The sequence below is a fragment of the Silurus meridionalis genome, chromosome 5 (genome assembly GCF_014805685.1).
Source record: "Silurus meridionalis isolate SWU-2019-XX chromosome 5, ASM1480568v1, whole genome shotgun sequence".
NCBI classification, from domain to species: domain Eukaryota; kingdom Metazoa; phylum Chordata; class Actinopteri; order Siluriformes; family Siluridae; genus Silurus; species Silurus meridionalis.
In genome coordinates this window covers 26,448,347-26,471,287 of record NC_060888.1, presented here as the reverse complement: position 1 = coordinate 26,471,287, position 22,941 = coordinate 26,448,347, and the positions used below count along the sequence as shown (strand labels likewise).

General features: G+C 38.6%; 1 protein-coding gene across 1 annotated transcript in view; it reads right to left on the bottom strand.

Annotated features, from left to right (window-relative positions):
* The window catches only part of galnt18a (UDP-N-acetyl-alpha-D-galactosamine:polypeptide N-acetylgalactosaminyltransferase 18a), an 87,171-nt gene that overhangs the window by 18,906 nt on the left and 45,324 nt on the right, over window positions 1-22,941 (bottom strand). The window contains exons 2-6 of the mRNA XM_046850450.1: window positions 19,607-19,793; window positions 13,906-14,072; window positions 7,196-7,379; window positions 5,341-5,538; window positions 5,141-5,255 (exon numbers count right to left, since the gene is read on the bottom strand). Coding sequence (XP_046706406.1) covers window positions 5,141-5,255; window positions 5,341-5,538; window positions 7,196-7,379; window positions 13,906-14,072; window positions 19,607-19,793 — 851 coding nt within the window. The remainder of the gene's footprint in view (window positions 1-5,140; window positions 5,256-5,340; window positions 5,539-7,195; window positions 7,380-13,905; window positions 14,073-19,606; window positions 19,794-22,941) is intronic.

Genomic DNA, 22,941 nt, shown 5'->3' with positions numbered 1-22,941 from the left:
TGTGTGTGTGTGTGTGTGTGTGTGTGTGTGTGTGTGTGTGTGTGTGTGTGTGTGTGAGCATAGCTGAATGCAATGTGGGGTTCAGAAATTGCAGCATGTTTGCACAAAAATATGCTGAATTTGGATCTAGCTGACTGCTCTATAGTACAAAAGTGCTACAGGTCAGGAAGATCTGCTGTGTGTGTGTGTGTGTGTGTGTGTGTGTGTGTGTGTGTGTGTGTGTCTGTGTGTCTGTGCACCTATTCCTTTCCATCCACCCACTGAACTCCTGCTGAGTGTCACCACCTACATTCATGTTTCTTTCAAACTCTCTCTCTCTCTCTCTCTCTCTCTCTAGCTCTCTCTCTCTCTCTCTCTCTCTCACACACACACACACACACACACACACACACACACACAGTCAAATTATTCTTTCTTCATGTTTCTCATTTTCATTTTCTTTCTCTCTCCTAATTTTACACATTCTTTACTAATGCTCTGATAACTATTTTGTGCATTCCATCCATCCATCCATCCATCCATCCATCCATCCATCCATCCATCCATCCATCCATCTGTCTGTCTATCCATCAGTTCATTTATCGTTTTGTCTATTCATCAGTTCATTCATTCATTCCGTCTGTCTGTCTGTCCGTCCGTCTGTCTGTCTATCTATCAGTTCATCTATCCTTTTGTCTATTCATCAGTTCCATCCATCCATCCATCCATCCATATCTCAATCGTTCCATTATTGTAATTATTGTAGAATCCCTAAAAAAATACAGATGGATGATCCATCTGTCTTTTTTTTAGGGATTCTACAATAATTAGCAAGTTGTAAATGAAGCAGTATTATATTTATATTTATATTATTATTATTATCATTTTATGATGGACACGTCGATTAGAACAAAATAATGACAGCCATAATAATAATAATAATAATAATAATAATAATAATAATAATAATAAAGAGCAGTGAGTGAGCCGTGTTTCTGTGCATCACTCTGTCGTATCTGCAGTCAGCACAAAGCTTTGTGTTTCCTCAGGAGAACTAAGAGTGACAGCGAGAAACCACATTCCCCTGAAAACAACGTTCACTATGTGAAAAAAGCAAACAGAGAGGAGACAGATGTTCAGCACTCTGATTCGCCGGCAGAATGGTTCATTTGCATCATTATTGATAACAGCGCTGATGATCTGTGGATGAACGATCTCCGGTTTCTCCTCCAGCCGGCAGAAACGTCCCTGTTCTAATGCTGTTTAAACGCTGAGATAATTCGCTGAAGCAGAGCAGAACGACGAGCTTGAGGGCGGCTTTGCTTTCTTTATCTAGTTCCAAAAGAGCAGTCGTGATCATACGCTCGCTCGATTCATGCTCTCCTTATCTATTACATCTATTAGATGAAGATCTCTGCTCATAAACACAACTATTTCCTGTGATCTCAGAACCCATGAAGATGTGATTTCCATGGGTTGGAGTGGAAGTGCTAAAGAGCTCCAAACACTATTTAACAACTTTGGGGTTCATTATTAATGCAGACTGCACCCCAGGCCTCCTCACATCACCTACATCAGTACCTGACTTCACTAACACCATTGTGACTGGAAGAATCTCCACAAATCTAGTGGAACATCTTCCTGGAAGAGTGGAGGTTCCTATAGGAATAGGAAAAAGAGGAATGGGATGTTCTTAGGTGTGGATCTGGCCTTGGTTTGAGGTTTCAGTGTCAATAAGAGATTTATTTCCCTGATGGTATTTCAGGTGAATGGGGAGTGAAAGAAGAAAGAGTGAGAGTCTCTGTGCATTAGCGCTAATCGGCTAATCGAGAGAGAAACCGGGGCTTAGCGATGCGTACGGTTCCAATGCAGCCTTTAACTGAAGAGCTTTAGGATGAAGACAGCAGAAGCAGAGGGAAGCTGCGCTGCCAAGGGCCATTATCCTCTGACTGTGGTAAATCCCTCCACACACACACACACACACACACACACACACACACACACACACACACACACACACACACACGCACTAAGAATTACAAAATTGCACTCAGTTCCTTTTTCCTTTTCAGATGTTTGCATAAAATCCATCCATGTATGATCCATACAGCCACCAATAACCATTCCATCCATCCATCCATCCATCCATCCATCCATCCATCCATCCATCCATCCATCCACTATAGATCCTCGATCCATTTATCATCCAGCCAGCCATCTATCAATAATCCAACTATTTCTAAATAAATAATCCAACATTTAACCATCCATCCATCAATCCATCCATCCATCCATCCATCCATCCATCCATCCATCCATCCATCCATCCATCCATCAACATTCCAACTATCCAGCTTTGCACTGATAACCCACCCATCTATCCCTCCATCACTCCATCCATCCATCCATACATCCACCCATCCATCCATCCATCCATCCATCCATCCATCTATCCATGCACCCATCCATCCATCCATTTGGCCACCCTCTTCCATCATCTATTGATAATCCATCCATTCATATACAAGTCATCCATCATTTAACTATCCATCAATTTTCACATTCATTCATATTTATTCATTCATTCATCCATTCACTTATCCACCCATCCATCCGTCCTCCATCCATTCATCCATCCATCCATCCATCCATCCATCCATCCATCCATCCATCCAATATGTACTCTATATTCAACTACAACCATCTATCTGTTCTACTATCCATCTGTTCTTCCATCCATCCATCCATCCATCCATCCATCTATCCATCTATCTATCCATCCATCATGAATAACGAAATAATATCCAAAATATTTAATTAATTAAATTAAACCTTCATGAAGCACAGTGGTCACAATGTCAGATTTGTAATCAGAAAGTCAGAAGTTCAAATCCTAACACCACTAAACTGTCACTTCTGGGCCCTTAAGCAAGGCCCTGAACTCTCAACTCCTCCGATGTATAAATGAAACAGTTGCTCTGGATAAATGTGTCTGCCGAATACCGTAAAAGTAAATCAGATCAACTTTATTAATTATATTGATTTAAATTCTTTCCCCACACAAAAGGACCCACCCTGATAATTATTCATCAGAGAGTCTGTGCTGCTGATTACAAGCCACTAACTCTCATCTGGATTTTAATAGTTCTTAACAATTAGTCAGGCTGCTGACTATTTGTTATAAATCGAATTTTGCATTTTAATTAGTTATAGTCATTTAATTAGTCTACAGAGCTATAACATTCATTAGGTAATAAAATTCATTACATAAATTAACTAAAAATAATAATAATCTGGATTTATTATTATTATTATTATTATTATATTATCGTTTCATTTTTTTAATTAATTGTAATATTTATTATAATAAATAATAATAATAACGATGATAAAATTATTTTAAAAAGTAATATTTTTACCCGCAACAACAATAATAATGATGATAAAAATAATATAAAAAAATATTAATATTTTCACTTTTAACAACTAAAATAATTATAAAAATAATATTTAAAAGTCCGATCTTTTACTCACAACAATAATAAAAAGAATAAAAATGATTTAAAAAATAGTAATCTTTTCCCTTTTAACAACAATGATAACGATGATAAAAATAATATAAAAAATAGTAATATTTTTTACTCTAAACAACAACAATAATAATGGATACATTTCTTTTGGTGATAATTCATATTTAATTAATAATACAGACACTCAGAACATAAAAAAAAAAATAATAATAATAATTTTAAACAGAGGAGATCCACCGCTAGCTAGTTGTTGACCGTAACGCGTCTACATGATGCGCACTGGATTTGGGTGAATAAATGTTTTTAAATAAATTGTATATTTATTAATTCGTATAATTTTTTTATTACTCAATACAAAATAGCGTATACATTATTTAAATTATTCTGATTTGTTTTTGTATATTTTATTGTTTATTTAATAGTATTTATAGCTCTTACATCATTAGGAGATATGCGTAGTCAATAATGAACACAGTAACAACTTACGAACAAATTCATGGTACGAACGCTCGTTTGGAATGTAACTCGTTCGTAAAACGGTGTGTATAAATTCAATTTAAATGTGTATCACTAACATTTTCACAGAAGAGCGTGATTACATACGCCACAAAAAAAACCTAATTTCCATACACAGATAATCTGACCCCCATTCAAGCAGCGTCGCAACTCAACTCTGAATACACAGAACTTTCCCTGCATGATTCCTGCCTTCTATATGGAACACTTTAAACCGTTTCTCCTTTGAATAGAAAAATCGTCCAAATGTTTGCACTGATTTTTGAACAACACAAATGTTCGTGGGTTTGGGGGTTTGGGGGTTTGGGGGTTTGGGCTAACCCGTACATTAACAGCTGGGAGTAATGCGATTTTATCACGCCTCATTAACAGACAGCACTCAGTGGTTCTGCAAAACTGAAAGCAGCATCCTGAAGCGACCAGATGGCTGTTTCTTTGTGCAGAACCGTGTGTGTGTGTGTGTGTGTGTGTGTGTGTGTGTGTGTGTGTGTGTGGTACATTCTATTCAGAATGTGTCTGGTAATTATAGGGTCAGCAGGACCGATCAGTGATGCTCAATGTGAGAGCTAAAGGTTGGAGCGAGTTCGCCTGCAATCGCACATTGCTCTATAAAAATGCTGTAGATGTTGGAGATGTTTAACAGAGCTCTACTCCTGCATGGTTTAGGATGACATGTGTCCCCTCCTGGAGCTAAAAAACGGCCACGGAAAATTAAAGCCATTCGATTTAGGAAGAAATATAATACACTATATTTACATGTGGAAGAAAAAACACGTGATCACGTAAACGTGAACCGATAAAAGGTGAATAATTTGCGCATGGATGGTGTGAAGAAGCTGATCAACTGATATCAATCTGATAAAGATTTTTTTTTTATCTAGTTATAGTTACCTTTAATGTTATGGAAGTTCCTTGCAATAAGTATTGTTGTGTCTGACAAGGTTTTACAAAAACACCAACACTGGAGACTCCTTCTCTAAATATTAAACGTGTCCTAACAAAAAAACTTTGTTGAATTAGTTTATTAATATTAGCATCTGCCATTGAAGTTGGTGTAATGTATGGTGTGTAATACAGTATAATGTGTGCATTCAATATATAGAGAAACGTCTCACCCTGATTCCCAGCTCCACGTTCTCTCCTCCGTACACCTCCATGCCTTCATCCAGCAATCCAATCTCCTCAAAGTACCGCCTCTCCACCACAAAGCAGCCAATCAGCGCAGGACTCCTTCAAGATGTTAGAACAAACTGAGTTCTAGATTAACGCCATCTACCGCGTGACAGACATACTACTCGCATTTTCTCTGTGGTACCTGATGGGTGCTGTGTGGTTCTTCTGACTCCACCAGCTCCTGGGTGGGTTCAGGTAGCGACACCAGAGCTCCCAATCGAATCCGTGCGCTGATAGAGGATACTCCTCTATCTCGAACGTGTCGAATTTAATGTTGTCGAAAGAAGGGGATATCACACGCCGCCGGTCCTCCTGGATTCTGTGTAAGATGGGTTCGGCCCTGTAGAAAAACACACCCAGGACCACCCACTGTCACTTTGTTGTCTGTATTGCACCTTTTCATCCACTATGCATTTTTGCACCATCCATAACTTATGTTTATTATTGCATTATTGTAGTATTACTGTCTATTCCACCCATATTTATTTATTTTATTGGCTCTGTACATGTACTTTACATAAGGACAATAAAGTTGAAATGAATTACTAATTAATTTCTAATTATGGACACATACTATATCTATAACAGTTAGTGTGTCAGCAAGGTTTTTTTTGTGGGGTCCTTCATGATTTCTAAAGAAGTTGAAGATGCAGGACTGTAATTGGATGAACTTAGCAGACTTTTCATGACATGTAATCCACTATAATCACCAAATCATAATTTGGGTCATGGGTTAAATACCAAGTATCGAAATAACACAAGTATAAATCATAACAGGACATTGAGGAAAGGTTCAAAACAATCAAGTAACTCAAACACCAGAAAAAAACCCATAGAAAACAAGACCTGGTAAAGACTGAGAAGATAAACCAATAACGAGTTACAATAACGGAAGAAAAACACAAGAAACTACGTAATACAGACTAAAATTTGCATCGCCATTTCCTGTTATAAGAACCTTTACTCTTCTGGGAAGATGTTCCACTAGGTTTTGTGGAAATGTGTGAAGCCTGGTGAGATCTTCCACAGCATCCAATCATTAAGCATATCTTCATGGAGCTCGTATTGAGCACGAATGTCCTGCTGGAACAGTTTTGGATCTCCTAGTTTAATTGTAGGGAAAATTACATGCTTATACATCCTAAGACGCTCATACATCCTTTAAAATTGAGTGCCTCCAGGTTTGTGGTAACAGTTTGGAGAAGAACCACATATTGAAGGAACGCTCAGGTGTTCCAATGCTTTTGTCTGTATAGTGTTTGACTATGCATTGGAACCCTCTTTAGTTCCTGTTACACCCTAATGTGTGGTTTCATCCTTGTCGCTTATCTTCAGTAAGAGATTAGTCCTAGACAGGAATCCGGAGCCAATCCCAAGAACGTTGAGGACCATTCCATGGTGTCAAATCCAAAATCTATCACCTGCAGTGTTTTTGTGAGGGGAGAGGGCGACGATGGAAACCACACGGCGATGAACATATGAAACGAATGCAAAGGTCGTAAGCCGAAGTGAAGAGTCTTGAACTGTGGAGCAGCAACGATACACATTGACTTCATTCTTGGGCATAAAAAAACAACTATAATTGAGCGTGACTAAAAGCAAAGAGCACTGATGATCTATAATTAAACATAATCTCATTTAATGCACTCCATCTAAACATTTTTTCAATGACAATAAAACTAATGATTATGTACAAGGTCTGGTTGCGTCTTTTTGAGCATCTTGTTCCAGTATCACACCCAAAACTGTTGCCTTAACACATTTAGACAGAAAATCAAATTACACTGTGTGCGCAAACAGAAATCCGCTCCTCAGCTCACTCGATTTATTTACAAAAATACGGAAAGCATCACGACGACCTGCTGAGCCGCCGCCTGTTCCCGGGAACACCCTCGCATGAGACTCCGCTGGAATAATAAGCTGTCAGCTTGCGTGTGAATTACACCCAGGGCGCAACCAGCCTTCTGAACCATACACAATATCTTCGATCCACTCACCATCCTACATTAAACTCCACATGGGCATCGAACAGAGCCACGACGGGTGCACTGGCCGCCCTCCAGCCGCTCACACGGGCACGGATCAGACCCTCCTGCCTGCTGTGGCGCACCATCTTAATGAAGTCGGGACGCCGCTGGTTCGTCTCCTCCACGAACCTCTGCAGGTTTTCCCTCAGTTCGGCTGAAAAAAGAGAGCGAGGAAGACAGAGAAAGAAATGAGACATAATCTATCTATCTATCTATCTATCTATCTATCTATCTATCTATCTATCTATCTATCTATCTATCTATCTATCTATCTATCCATCCATCCATCCATCCATCCATCCATCCATCCATCCATCCATCCATCCATCTAATAATCTCCACTACTCATCTTCTGGGAAGATGTTCTACTTAATTTTTAGAGATCTTCCACTCCAAAACATGGAAAGCATATCTTCATGGAGCTGGTGTTTCTCCCGTTTGGGTCTCCTAGTTTCAGTGAAAGGAAAATTTCATGCTCCCACATCCGAAAAAATCCTATACAATTGTGTACATCCAACTTTGTGGTAAAAGTTTGGAGAAGAACCACATACAGATGAAAAGTCAAGTATCTAAAATTATTTTCCTACATGTTTAGAACAGGTCTGGTTGTTTTTGAAGATAGTTCTTAATGACATTGACTGTATGTTAGGGTTCATTGTCTGCTGCAGAATAAATGTGGGATTAAACAAATGCCTCGCTGATAGTATTGCATTATGGAGAAATATCTGCCTGGATATCTCAGCATTAATCCTGACCAAATCTCCAGCTCTGTTTGCAGAAATGCAGGTCCAAACTTGCAAAAAGAACCTCCACCATGCTTCACTGTAGCCTGCAGACACTCGTTATTGTAAAGCTCTCCAGCCAAATCCTACAGCCAAATATTTCACATTTTGACTCATCAGTCCAGAGCACCTGCTACCATAGTTAATTCGATTAGTCTTGTTTCTGTGTCGAACGTATGGATTTTTGGATGCAATTCCTCCATAAAGACCACTTCTGGCCAGACTTCCCAGTACATGGGTGTACCCGGGTCTCACTGGTTTCCATCAGTTCTTTGGCACTCTGGACTTTCAATGTTGATAAGGGAGTTAAGCATGGTGTGTCCTTCATCCACTGCATTAAGTTTCCTTGGCCATCCACTGCATCTATACTTCTCAACATCGCCCGTTTCTTTGTGGTTCCTCAAAATAGCTTGATTTTTGTTTTAACGTAAAAATTAGAAAACATAAAATTGTAATATAAGTGAATGATGTACAGTATTTTATCTGTGATGAGCAGCCTGGGGCGACTGTGGCGACTCCCTTAGATGGTATAAGAATCCGTGAGAGGAACCAGACTCATTTGGGTGATATCAAGAGTGTGATTATATATATTATATAAATCATAAACAATATAAAAGACCAGAGAGAGACAGAGACAGAGAGAGAGAGAAAAAACTACCATGAGCACCAGAGTGTGCGATTATAATTGATGTCCTTGCTACAGTCTTCTACAGTCAAATACCCAGATTAAAGCTTCTACACAGCTGTTTCTGCTTCAGATCATGACTGCCTTTCAAACTAAATATGAAATTGCTGATTATTAGCACCTGCTTGTTGCAATTCGGTTCATCATACACCTGATTCTGATCCTACAAAATCCCAGTACAAAGTGTGGTCACACCAAACATTGATTTGATTTATATTTCGCTTCTTTTCGATTTTGTAAAATGTTATATATACTTTATATATATATATAGTCAGGTGTCCCTTTTGCCCATGCATATAATGTAGAAAAGCAGACAAAAAAAAAAAATCATGTACTCCTCAGTGGAATAAAGGTTTTCGCTTCTGAATGGACTTGAGTATGAAAAGTAAAAGTGTGTGATAGATGAGATCTCTGTGTGAATAATGGATGCAGGTCAGCGTTCCATTCTCCTGCGCATCAGACCTTTATAAGGAGTGAGGTTTCTATAGTTACACACACACACACACACACACACACACACACAGAGCGAGAGAACTCATAATTCACACACACTCTCACCAGGACTATGGGGTTACATGGTGCTCTTTAATCGCCCCGGCGTATAATATATATATATATATATATATTAACCAGTGTTCCTGTCCCCGTTCTTCTCTTCTGATTCATCCTGAAGCCTTGAAATGGAGACCACTCTTTGTAGCTGAGAATAGTTATACATGAACAGCCTAAAGATCCATGAACCTACTGAGCCACTCAAGAACTTTGAGAATGGATTTGGACTGTAATTAATATAAACAGACTGCTACAGTTGGCTCAGGACCACAGTTTGCATGAACACTTCTGCATTTCAGCACCAATCACTGAACAGCACCTCAACAATGATGGAACTGTAATTAATGGACATTCAGTGTCACCCAGATTAGGATAAGTCTTTTGAAGGTTTCTCCTGCATGCCATCTCAAGGAGTTTTTTCTCACTCATTATTAATAATGAGGCTTAAAGTATAGATTTCCACTTTATAACTTTTTTAGTGCTTTAGAAATAAGGTAAATTAAATGGAAAACTTCAAAAAAAAAAGTCTAATTTTCTAATTTAATGAAAAAAAAAGAGGCTGTTTTGATCACATGACTCAGCTGAAATCAGGACGTTATTTTGTGCGCCAGCGAATTGGCCAGGTTGAATTAGATAATATAAAGTGTCCAGCTGAACTGAAGTTAATGAACTCCATACAGTCTCAAAGGTTGAGTCCAGAAAAACACAAATCATCATCATCTAGCTGCTTCAGTCCAACAAATCTTCCCGGTTCTTCTATTCACATCACTCAAGTTTTGTCTGTGTGCTATCACAGTGACAGGAACCTCAGGAACCTTTCTGAACACTTTTATTACATTTTAATTTAATTCCCAGTCGCTTCCCCTCACTGCACAAGAGCAGTGTTTACTGTAATAAAGGCCACATCACTCACAGCCGGGACTTCTGTCTCCTGTCTGTGACTCCGTGTATAGGTCTCTGGGTGAAGGACGGTAACGGTTCAGCTCCCGTCTGCTCGCTGCACTGCTCATCTTTCTTTATTAGATGGCTGCCTATTATCCTGAAGCACAGTGGCATGAAGATTCAGAAGCATTCATTTAGCAACAAGTACAATATCGCGGTCAAGCGTGAGTCATAAAAAAAGCAGACGAGACGAGGAGAAGCTTGTAATTTACTGTTAGCAAAATTCTTTCATTACTCAAAGTGATAGCTGAGCATATACACCACAGCCAAATGTTTGTAGACACCTGATCATAAGATTGGTATGTGCTTCTTTTGGAGCATACCATTCCACATTGAGTCTCCATTTCCATTCGTCTGGGCAGATGTTCCACTAGATTTTGTGAAGATTTTGTTCATCTTGTTCAATAGGGTTGGAGATCTATTACAGGTGATCTTCTACATCTTCCAACCCATGCAATGAATATCTTCATGGAGCTGGCTTTGTGCACAAATGTCATGCTGGAAAAGGTTTGGGTTTCCCTGTTAAAGTGAAGACAAAAACTCATGTTCCTGCCTGATCCAATTGTCTACCTGCAACTTTGTGGTAACAGTTTTGAAAAGCATCACATATGGCTGGAAAAGGCCGGTGTCCCAATACTTTTGTCCATATAGCATATAAGGAATCTCCATTTTGAGAAGGTTTAAATCAGACATAATTTTGAATGTTACCATAATCAGATAGAAATTATCACTTGATATTCTTTAATAAATATATATTATAGGAAAAATAACATATTTAGAGGAAATTTATATTAAAGTCTTTCATTGATATTTCCTGTATGCTCCCTGTATTGGTTACACTCCGGCATCCTCACGAAGGATCAGCTCCAGTGTTTAATACATGTTTTTTTATCAGATCTACCATAACAGTTAAGTGTCTCCAAAGTGTATATAAACACCTGCTGTCCAATCACGGCCAATTATTTGTTGCCATGGCAAAAATCATAGAACACAGCCAGCTGCGAAACAGCACGATGGTACAGCGACTCAGTTTTTCAACACTTCAACCTCAATCATGATTTTGTACTTCTGAAAGGCATCAAACGATCATTGTAATCTTTAAACGCACACACACACACACACACACACACACACACACACACACACACACACACACACACGCTGGTGTCTCTAGTAAGTCACAATCAAGTCATAGTCTTTCATCTTTAGCTGTAAGATGATTGTAGATATTACACACACACACACACACGGACGCACACACACACACACACACACACACACACACACACACGGACGCACATACACACACGGACGCACATACACACACACACACACACATTATAGTTCACAACATTATTTCCGAACTAGTCAGCTAATTCAACAACGCATTGTAAAAGCCTGCTAAATATCTAGCTAACACTACGCTAACAGGTGCTAGCAAGAAACCAATACACTGAATATATTCTGTGGGTAAAAAATAAGAAGTCAAGAAAGCTAGCATACTCAACACTACTTATTTTATCATCCAAACCTGTGGTCGAAGTTGCTAGCAAGTTAGCTAAGACTACACTAGTTATTCTTTTATGTAAACATATATTTAAAGATTGCTAGCACGCTAGTTAAAAAACGCTACTGTAACATTGGTTTAGAAGATTTAATACAAAAAAATAAATGCTTGTACATTATATGTCCAGAAAATTGGTATAAACTTTCCAGTCCACATTTAGTCGCCATTAACTGTTAACCTCCACTTTTATGGGAAGATGTTCCACTAGATTTTGTGGAGATTTTGTGACACAAGAGGGTTAAATTCAGGTACTGATGTAGGTGAGATGAGGAGGCCTGGGGTGCAGTCAGCGTTCACACTTATTGTTTAGTAGGGTTGGAGCTCTATAGCAGGAGATCTTCTACAGCTTTAAACCCATGTGAAGCATATCTTCATTAAACTGGCTTTGTGCACAGAGGCGTCCTCATGCTGGAACAGGTTTGGATCTCCTAGTTCTAGTGAAAATAAAATTTTATGCCACTGCCTCCAGTGATATCCTAAACAATTGAGAATTCATCCCTCAATGTCAAAGGATCCACAACAACATCTACACCCACACTGAAGACCTAAAGCCTTCAAATGTCCTGCTGGGGTGCTGGGGGTCTGAATGTAACGTTTTGTACAATAATTAGAATTTAATCAGATTTCTAATTATTGCATCAGTAACACACACACACACACACACACACACACACACACACACACACACACACACACACACACACACACACATGCTGGCTCTCCTCATTTTTCATCTCGCCGACAGATTGATGAGAAAATTAAACTCTTGTAAACTCGTTCCAAGTTCATCTGGAAAACTTGAAAGGCAGCAGAGAACATAGATTGGATCATGGATCAGATCCTGATTTCTCATCAGTTTAGATTCACACACTGGCGCTACACAAACTACACGCTACAGCCACTACTGGTTTTCTACATATGAATATAATGTAATGCTATAAACACAGTGTAACTTTTACTTCAATGTTTAAAACTAATTTTTACTAATATGTAAAAGCAGATGTTTTTGTTTACAAAATCTTTTTTTTTTTTTTTTTACAATAAATAGATTTGTTTGCATTCGCTGTAAATATTCCACTTTGGGATGTCAATCATTTTGCTTTTTTTTGGATTAAATAACGTTCCTTTTTTAAATATTCGAATACTAATTATATAATTTAATTAAAATATTAAAATATTTAGATTATTCATAAATTAAGGAATATGAATGTTGAGAGGTCTCTGTGGTGGACAGGTTCGTCTGGGATGGACAGGAGGAGGAGTACAGGGACCTGATAAACAATTTTGTAGGAAAAAACATCTGCTCCTCCACGTGCCCAAGACCAAGGAGATGTTGGTAAAACCAAAGAAGAAAGAAGCTCACAACCAGCTCCATTACATCCATGTATATTGTGTTTTTATTAATCTGTATCGTCTCTTATTGTCTGTATTGTCTTTTATAGTCTAAGCTAAAAATGTATAGCGTTGTTATTTATGTCTGTACCTTTGAGAGTCTGTCTGTCCGTCCGTCCGTCTGTCCGTCCGTTCATCCATCTATCTATCTGTCTGTCTGTCTGTCTGTCTGTCTGTCTGTCTGTCTATCCCTGTTGTGATTGGAGTGTATCAGTGTAAGCAGAAGCACACAGTTTTCGTGCTGGATAGTGGAATAAGTCACTGTGAGATAATATTATTGTGATACACAGCAGACACGAGCGTAACGTCCTGACCGGCTCCGGCTGACGGAAGTGCAGCACACAAAGCTAATGCTGAATCCACCTGATTAATATTTATTTGTTTGTTTGTTTGTTCATCATGAATGCTGAACTAAAAAAAAAACTTTTGGAAGCCCCGCTGTACATGTGAGAAGTCGGGAGGTTTGTGATGAATCAATCCTGTTATGCAAATCCACAGCATCCGAACAGAACACAGTGGAATGCAAAGCTGTACGTGGAATCGGTGTGCAGAGCGAACGGTGGCTGCGAACACACTTCCGTCTTGATTCGTTCGTCATGCTGATATAACACACACCGCTGCAGAAGGAACCGCACACGTCCTTGTGATGCGTGTTATTATAACACCTGTCAGACAAACACGCTTCCCTACAGCATAGCAATGAGTGTGTGTGTGTGTGTGTGTGTGTGTGTGTGTGTGTGTGTGTGTGTAATATATGCACCGTTGCTGCTGCTGTCATCCACCAGGATGATTTCCCTCAGCAGGTGCGAGGGCGTCCGGTGCATTGCCGAGTGGACGGAGCGCAGGATCACCGACAGAGCCTCGTCCACGAAGATGAAAACAACGCTGACCTGAGGCAAGCTGCCAGGGTAGGAGATGTTCCTGCACCTGATGAACAAAAATGAAATAAAAATGAAGAAAGAAAGAGTGAAGATAATCAACATTTTACCAAGAAAACACAAAACCATAGACTCCTCTCTATATATATATATAGTTTTTAACTCTGACACACTACATTAAAAATGAGCTTTGGCCCGGAGAAGATGGCGGCGTTTCTGGATCATGCTCACGCATGCCTTCTTCTTTGCATGATAGAGATTTAACCTGCATTTGTGGATGATGTGACACACTGTGTTTACAGACAATGATTTCTGGAGGTGTTAATGAGCCCATGCAGTGATTTCCTTTACAGAATCATGACTGTTTTAAAAGCCTGAGGGCCCCAAGATCACGGCCATCAAATACTGATTTTCATTCTTGTCCCCTGTGTACATTGAGATTTCTCCAGATTTTTTTTCCTGATGATATTATGTTCTGTAAATGATAAGATATTCAACTGTTTTGCAATTTTATGTTGAGGAACAATATTCTGAAATTGTTCCACAGTTTGTAGATACAGTTTTTCACGGATTGGTGAAGCCACGCCCATCTTTACTTCTGAGAGACTCTGCATCTCTAAAATACACTATTTATACCCAGTCAGCTTATTGACCTGTTGCCAATTAACCTCATTAGTTGCAAAATGTTTCTCCAACTGTTTAATTTTAGAGGTGGCAAAAGTAAACACATCCTTCACTCAGTAGAAGTGCAGATACTCATGTTTTAAAAGAATCTGGTAAAAGGTGAAGTTCTGACTAATTTGAGTAAAAAAAAGTGTAAAGTGAAACATTTATGTTTTCTATGTTCAATGTTACTTCTTTAGTGAGAAAAGACAAGATTTTGAGTGCAAACTTTGTGCCACATCTATAAAGTAGGCGAGTGCATGTTCTTCACAGTAGCCTTGAGATAACAAAGACAGAACGTTGGATCAGAATGGTTCAGAGCGCTCGCTTTTCTCCAAATCCTTGGTTATTGATGAAAATACAGGCTCTGGTTTTCTTTTCTGAAATGACATCAGACTCACAAGACTCAGGAAGGTGCTGCGATTGTTAAGAGTTCTTTCATTATTTAACCCTGTAAAGCTTCGGAAGCTTCTCGGAATTGCTGTGAATCAGGGTCGGCGTATGTTGTGTTTATTTGGGGGAGTTAAAAACGGAAAAATGAAAAACCATTGATAAAATAATTCAGTTTTTTTTTTCAAATAAATTTGTTAAAGTGTAAAATTTCCCTAATTTCTAGCCATCTTTTATTTTGTGAATGAGTTATTTGGGTTTGTGGGGTTGGATATGCCATATCAGTCGGGAATCCATCAACGTCTCTTGCTATGTGCTTTCCAACCTTCTCCATCCCGTCCCATCCTGCACCATATTCTTCTAGATTATGGCTGCAGAATGGACATTTCCTCTTAAGAGAAGACCACCAACGAAATTCCCGTTCACTCCCAGGTTAGTACTGGATATTTGATTGGATATTAAATTGGAAATAGTGTGCAACGTAGATCATTGATCATATTTCAGATTGTAAATACTTCATTTGTCAGCTACTCTTCGCCAACCCTCTGCTTGGTTTTGCGATTTCAACGTGTTCCCTGGCATTTTAATACGGTTCTAAATCCTTTATAACCTTCAAGCAATAACTCAACAGCAGTAAAAACTGATTGGCCGCTGCAAAGCTAACTAGCTAATCACAACGATGGCCATCATACCTTTGAAGTAATGGTATATTTAACCTTTTTAATAAATGCATTAACACGCAATTATCTTGAAAAACACAACCCTGCTATACTAATCACATTTTCATGTGTGTTCAAAGAACCAAAGAACTCGCCAGAACATAACTACAATGATTAGATGATTTTTATTGTTTCGTCTCAGATGTAGTTAGTGATGTATGAAGATCAGGCCCCTGGTTCTTGTTTCTTTTTCATGTCCCTGTTTTGCCCTGGTCTTGTTATGTGCCCATCGCCTGACCCAAGCTCGTATTAACTGCGTTTATGATTCTTGACCTCGATTTGGATTTGCATTACATTTACGTCATTTGGCAGATGCCTTTATTCCCGATTTACAATTGATCTCAGTCATACAGCAGCTATGGAGTTAAGGGCCTTGCTCAGGGGCCCAGGAGTGACATCTTGGTGTGGAATTTGAACTCACAACCTTCAGATCCAAAGTAAAATGTCTTAACCAGTAACTGTTCATGGAACCTGCGATCCTCAGCATTGTAGCAGACTGTTGAGATTAATTACAGCCCAAATCCATCCTCAAAGTTCTTGAGTTGCTCAGTAACTTCATGGATCTTCAGGCTGTTGATGTGGAACCATCAGGTATGGCTTTGGGATGAAGCAGGCAGATCGTGCCAAGTCTGTGAAAAAGCTACGTCCTCCTGACTCGCTCGAACACGATGCTATGAGATCTAGTATAAGCTGACTTATGAATATTTATGAGCCCCAGCGATCTGCTTTATGAATATTAATGACTACTTGGTGGTTTTATTGAAGTTTGAGTAGCAATTCTAGGAAAATGTCAAAAATAAATCAAACATAGTACTTGTACTTAAATGTAAATCTATTTAATCAACTGAGTTAATTTCTTTTGCCATTTCACCCAAAACATGTTTTTAGAAAAAGCGTTCCTTATCTGCTGCTTTTTTTCTTGAACGCTACAAAATTGCCAATATGTATATTTTTCCTTCTCAAATCTTTTTTACGCCTTTTTTCTCTCGTCCATGTAAATCCAAGGCTCATTATTCAAAGATTCACCCGAAAGCGTGCTCTTCAGTAACAGCTATAAATTATTCAGACTCGACAGGTCCTGCGAGATTCGTTTCACGAGATATCAAATGAAGTCCGCTTGCGCGGCAACGCAGGGGTGTCCAAAACACGTTGAAGAAAAGCAGAGAGTTATGAAGTGAAGTAAAGAGAAGAAGCAGAGCTGCAGGAGCTCGGAGAACCAAACAGTCCTGGGTTTACTTCCAGCTGATAGCAAGCGGCGTTTTTCAGAGTTCCCCAGAGCAGGACGTTTAAGCTGCTCTGAGCGCAGTGTGGGAGAAGATCATCTATAAGTCAGATAAATGAGATGATGAAAAAGTGACTAAGAGAGACAGAGTGTTATGGAGGAGAAGTGTGTGTGTGTGTGTGTGTGTGTGTGTGTGTGTGTGTGAGAGAGAGAGAGAGAGAGAAAGAGGGAGAGAGAGCGAAAGAGAAAGAGGAGAGAGAATGCAGTTTTGCAATTGTTATTATTTATCTCATCTTATTTTATTTATTGACAATTAGCATTTTATTTTTATTATTTTCAATAAAAATTTTGTATTTGTTTTCATTCTATTCTACCTGACGGCTTTGCAACTTTGTATGTGTACAATCATAAACATTTTCTAAACTGAGAGAAAGAGAGAGAAGAAAGAAATAGTTATAGATAGATAGATAGATAGATAGATAGATAGATAGATAGATAGATAGATAGATAGATAGATAGACAGACAGACAGACAGACAGACAGACAGACAGACAGACAGATAGAAAGATAGATCAAATAAAAAAACAGACAGACAGACAGATAGATAGATCAAATTAAAAACAGACAGACAGACAGACAGACAGACAGACAGACAGACAGACAGACAGACAGACAGATAGATAGATAGATAGATAGATAGATAGATAAAATTGAAAAAAAACCAGACAGACAGACAGACAGATAGATAGATAAAATTGAAGAAAGATAAAATTGAATTAATGAGAATAAGATTTCCATAGATAGATAAAGATATATAAATAGAGAGAGAGAGAGAGAGAGAGAGAGAGTGACATCTTGGTGTGGAATTTGAACTCACAACCTTCAGATCCAAAGTAAAATGTCTTAACCAGTAACTGTTCATGGAACCTGCGATCCTCAGCATTGTAGCAGACTGTTGAGATTAATTACAGCCCAAATCCATCCTCAAAGTTCTTGAGTTGCTCAGTAACTTCATGGATCTTCAGGCTGTTGATGTGGAACCATCAGGTATGGCTTTGGGATGAAGCAGGCAGATCGTGCCAAGTCTGTGAAAAAGCTACGTCCTCCTGACTCGCTCGAACACGATGCTATGAGATCTAGTATAAGCTGACTTATGAATATTTATGAGCCCCAGCGATCTGCTTTATGAATATTAATGACTACTTGGTGGTTTTATTGAAGTTTGAGTAGCAATTCTAGGAAAATGTCAAAAATAAATCAAACATAGTACTTGTACTTAAATGTAAATCTATTTAATCAACTGAGTTAATTTCTTTTGCCATTTCACCCAAAACATGTTTTTAGAAAAAGCGTTCCTTATCTGCTGCTTTTTTTCTTGAACGCTACAAAATTGCCAATATGTATATTTTTCCTTCTCAAATCTTTTTTACGCCTTTTTTCTCTCGTCCATGTAAATCCAAGGCTCATTATTCAAAGATTCACCCGAAAGCGTGCTCTTCAGTAACAGCTATAAATTATTCAGACTCGACAGGTCCTGCGAGATTCGTTTCACGAGATATCAAATGAAGTCCGCTTGCGCGGCAACGCAGGGGTGTCCAAAACACGTTGAAGAAAAGCAGAGAGTTATGAAGTGAAGTAAAGAGAAGAAGCAGAGCTGCAGGAGCTCGGAGAACCAAACAGTCCTGGGTTTACTTCCAGCTGATAGCAAGCGGCGTTTTTCAGAGTTCCCCAGAGCAGGACGTTTAAGCTGCTCTGAGCGCAGTGTGGGAGAAGATCATCTATAAGTCAGATAAATGAGATGATGAAAAAGTGACTAAGAGAGACAGAGTGTTATGGAGGAGAAGTGTGTGTGTGTGTGTGTGTGTGTGTGTGTGTGTGAGAGAGAGAGAGAGAGAGAGAAAGAGAAAGAGGGAGAGAGAGCGAAAGAGAAAGAGGAGAGAGAATGCAGTTTTGCAATTGTTATTATTTATCTCATCTTATTTTATTTATTGACAATTAGCATTTTTATTTTTATTATTTTCAATAAAAATGTTGTATTTGTTTTCATTCTATTCTACCTGACGGCTTTGCAACTTTGTATGTGTACAATCATAAACATTTTCTAAACTGAGAGAAAGAAAGAGAGAGAAGAAAGAAATAGTGATAGATAGATAGATAGATAGATAGATAGATAGATAGATAGATAGATAGATAGATAGATAGACAGACAGACAGACAGACAGACAGACAGACAGACAGACAGACAGATAGAAAGATAGATCAAATAAAAAAAACAGACAGACAGACAGATAGATAGATCAAATTAAAAAAAGACAGACAGACAGACAGACAGACAGACAGACAGACAGACAGACAGACAGACAGACAGATAGATAGATAGATAGATAAAATTGAAAAAAAACCAGACAGACAGACAGACAGATAGATAGATAAAATTGAAGAAAGATAAATTGAATTAATGAGAATAAGATTTCCATAGATAGATAAAGATATATAAATAGAGAGAGAGAGAGAGAGAGAGAGAGAGAGAGAGAGAGAGAGAGAGAGAGAGAGAGAGAGAGGGATGGTCAGTCTCGGGGACTTGCTCACCCGTCTGGTCTGAGGTCAGGGATGGCTCGGTCCAGTGAGAGACGATCACTGAGGTAGGCGTTGTATCCGTAATACTGAAACTTGCGCAGAGCGACGCGGCGGCTCTCGGGCCCCAGGTCACGGCCCCAACGTGAGAAAAGAGGAGAGTCTGAGAGATCTGCATCATCTCTGTCCTTCGGAGGCCTCTCTAAACATGGGACAAACAAAATCAGAAGGTGTTTGGTGAGAAGGGTTGAACACAAACCCTCTTTTTTTTGAATGCATTATTAGTGTCAGGACGACTTTATTCAGTTCAGACACTTTTTTGTCAAATTTTTTTATTTTCAAATCACAAAAAGCCAATGAGAGTGTCGTACACAAACCCCACTGCTGACAGAGGTGCCAAGATTTATGGTTCAACTGCCTCATTTATCATTACTGACTGCTCTCTACATGAACATGTGAAACACCCGAGAACATTTCCTTTGTTTCCAGTAAGAGCAGCAGTCCGACTAAACAAAATTCCCCCGGGGAAAAACGGCTATTCTCTGGAGTCTGGATGTTCAAGATGCTCAGCTATGTATTCGTTTAGTTTCTTTCTGTCTCCTCAGCTCTCGGAAAGAAAGGGAAAAAAGGCCCTTTTCATTGAGATGTTCTTTAACACAACTACACTGAATCATAATTGGGTAAATGAGGCTGTAATTTTCGCCTCCGCCTCCGCAATCAGCGCTGAATTCTGCAGGGACGGAGACAGCGCTGGTCTTCAGCGTGATTATCTCACAGCAAAACGAGCAGCCAGAGTCAAAAGCCGCTAACAATCAACAGAGTTTCGCTGAAACCAGTGGTTTCTGAGCTGGAGTTCGTCATCGGCTGGCCCTCTGTGCTTTTGTGTATATGCAGTAGAGGGTTTTTTGGTTTGTATGCCGTATATAATCCAGTGGTTTTAATTCCATTAGATTGAAAAAGATGATGGCTTAAAATGTTTTTTTTGCACCTAATCAACTTTGTGGGCCATTTGCTAACTGATTTTTGAACAAATCCACTTTCTATAGGAGGTAAAATTTCACTGTATTACTGCACCAGAGTCAATTTTTCAACTTTATCAGTATTTTCATTTTGGAATCACTACATTTCAGAAAAACATGTGCTTCCTCACTAATTTGCAGGGAATACCATCAAATAAATGTTTCCAGGTGTTACCCAGAGGTGTAAAGAATCATACCTGAGTAAAAGTACAAATTCATTGGTCCAAAACGTATTCTATTAGAAATTAAACGTCAAATAGGACTTGAGTAAAAGTCTTTAAGTATCTGATTTGAAAAGTACTTAAGTATTTGACCTGATATTTTTGTTAGTAAAAAGTCAAAAACAGTTGATTTGTGAGGTTTAATTTCCCAAAATACAAATCAAATTGTACAGTAAAGTACAAAGTAGTCAGGATCTTTCCAAAATTAATCATCAGTTAACAAATTACAAAATCGTAATAGTAAATCACAGAATCACGTCGCAAAGTCAAAGAAACATTAGTATTCAATTGACAAATCAAATCAATACATTTTATTGAGCTCAAATATATTTGTGTGGATTTAATAGCTGTTTTTTCACAATGGCTGACTGGGGAAAAGAAACTGATTTGGCTACTTTTTAAGGATATTTACAAGAAAAGCTGGACATTGTGAGGAAAAGTTCGGTCCAAACAGTTGTTTCACTTTTCATTGTACCATTTATACCTTTGTTTTTTTTTTCATGTGGAATTTGCACAAAAACACACCGTTTGCTTTCGTTTCAAATCCTCAGGAAAAATTCTGTGTAATGCGCAGAAAAAAACGGAAAAAAATCACAAAATTGTGATGTTTTGTGAGGTTTAAATCGATGCTTCTGCTGGAGATGATGTATGTGGAGGTGCAGTTGTGGCTCCAGTGAAAGGAGATGTGTTGAATTGTGTTCACTGGGTTTCCTGCTTTAGTGATATTCGTTCTCACTGTATGAGATCCTGTGTGTGATGCAGCGCTCTGTTTTACTGCACTTCTCTATAATACTGATGCTTTCTATCACTGTGGTGTGATGATGAAGAGATGGATTAATTCAGGCAAAACACCACTGAAATCCTGGGGCATCTTTAACAGTGAAATAAAGGAGGAACATGTGGGTCAGGTTTAAGAGAGAATTCAAATGTAGAGTTTAGATAAAAAAATGGGATTAGTTGCTAAATTGGTTTATGAGAAATCAAACCACACAGTATTAATCCTATCGCATTATTAAACTGTAGAGTTAACACAAGTGTTACAAAATTCCTGCTGTTGCAGAACTGATGAACAGATGTTTTCGTTAGTTGGAGAACATTTCGTGTTTGCTCGAAGTCCCTCCTGATCTTACCTCTGAAAGGGAATCTTTAAAGCTAAATTGAAGACATAATAATTCATATTACTATTATGTGCACATTGCATTTTGCACTTTGTCTGGTACCTGCTAGTTGTTATGTGCATGTGCTATATGAATAAAGTTTCAATTAAATTGAATTGAATGTGGAGATGGACGAATCATTTTTGACATGCGAAAACAAATTGCTTAAATTTTTTTTTGCAGCTATTATTACATTCTATGAAGGTGGTTCCTCCAGCATCTCACCATACCTGTTTAAAATCCATCTACCAACGCTTCATCAAGCAGTTGATCTCTTTACACACTTGGGTACACGTTGAGGGCGTCATCAAGAAATCAAACTCAACTCTTGCACCTTTAACTGGACACGTCTGCGTGGAACAGAAATAGCTACAGCACAGGAAGCCGTCGCAGCTTTTTGCAGAAAAACTCACTTCAGGAGAAGAAAAATACGCCTCCACAGATGCAGGTGAGCCAAGAGTGTAAAAGGTGAAACTAAGTGGGTGATTAATACTGTACGTTTATCACGACCTACAAAAAAACTCCAAATAACCAGAAGACAAAAAAAAATCTGCATTTAAAAAGTACATTTAGAGCACTAAAATCATGACCCTCAAAAAAAAGTCTAATGGTCGGCTCGTGAGTTAGAGATGAATTGTGTGTGTGTGTGTGTGTGTGTGTGTGTGTGTGTGTGTGTGTGTGTGTGTGTGTGTGTGTGTGTGTGTGCGAGATGTAGAAACGAGGACCCGAGAATCCTAACAGAAAGTTGTTATGGATGTTGTTAGCTTTCTGTTTTGTGAGAAAATATTTAATGTATATTTCTGCACACACACACACACACACACACACACACACACACACACACACGCACACATTTTCCATACTGACTTAAAAACACTAGTTATAGAAAGAAAAAGCCTTCATACTTTATATCTATTTGCTGTATTTAGAACATAAACATCATATGGACAAAA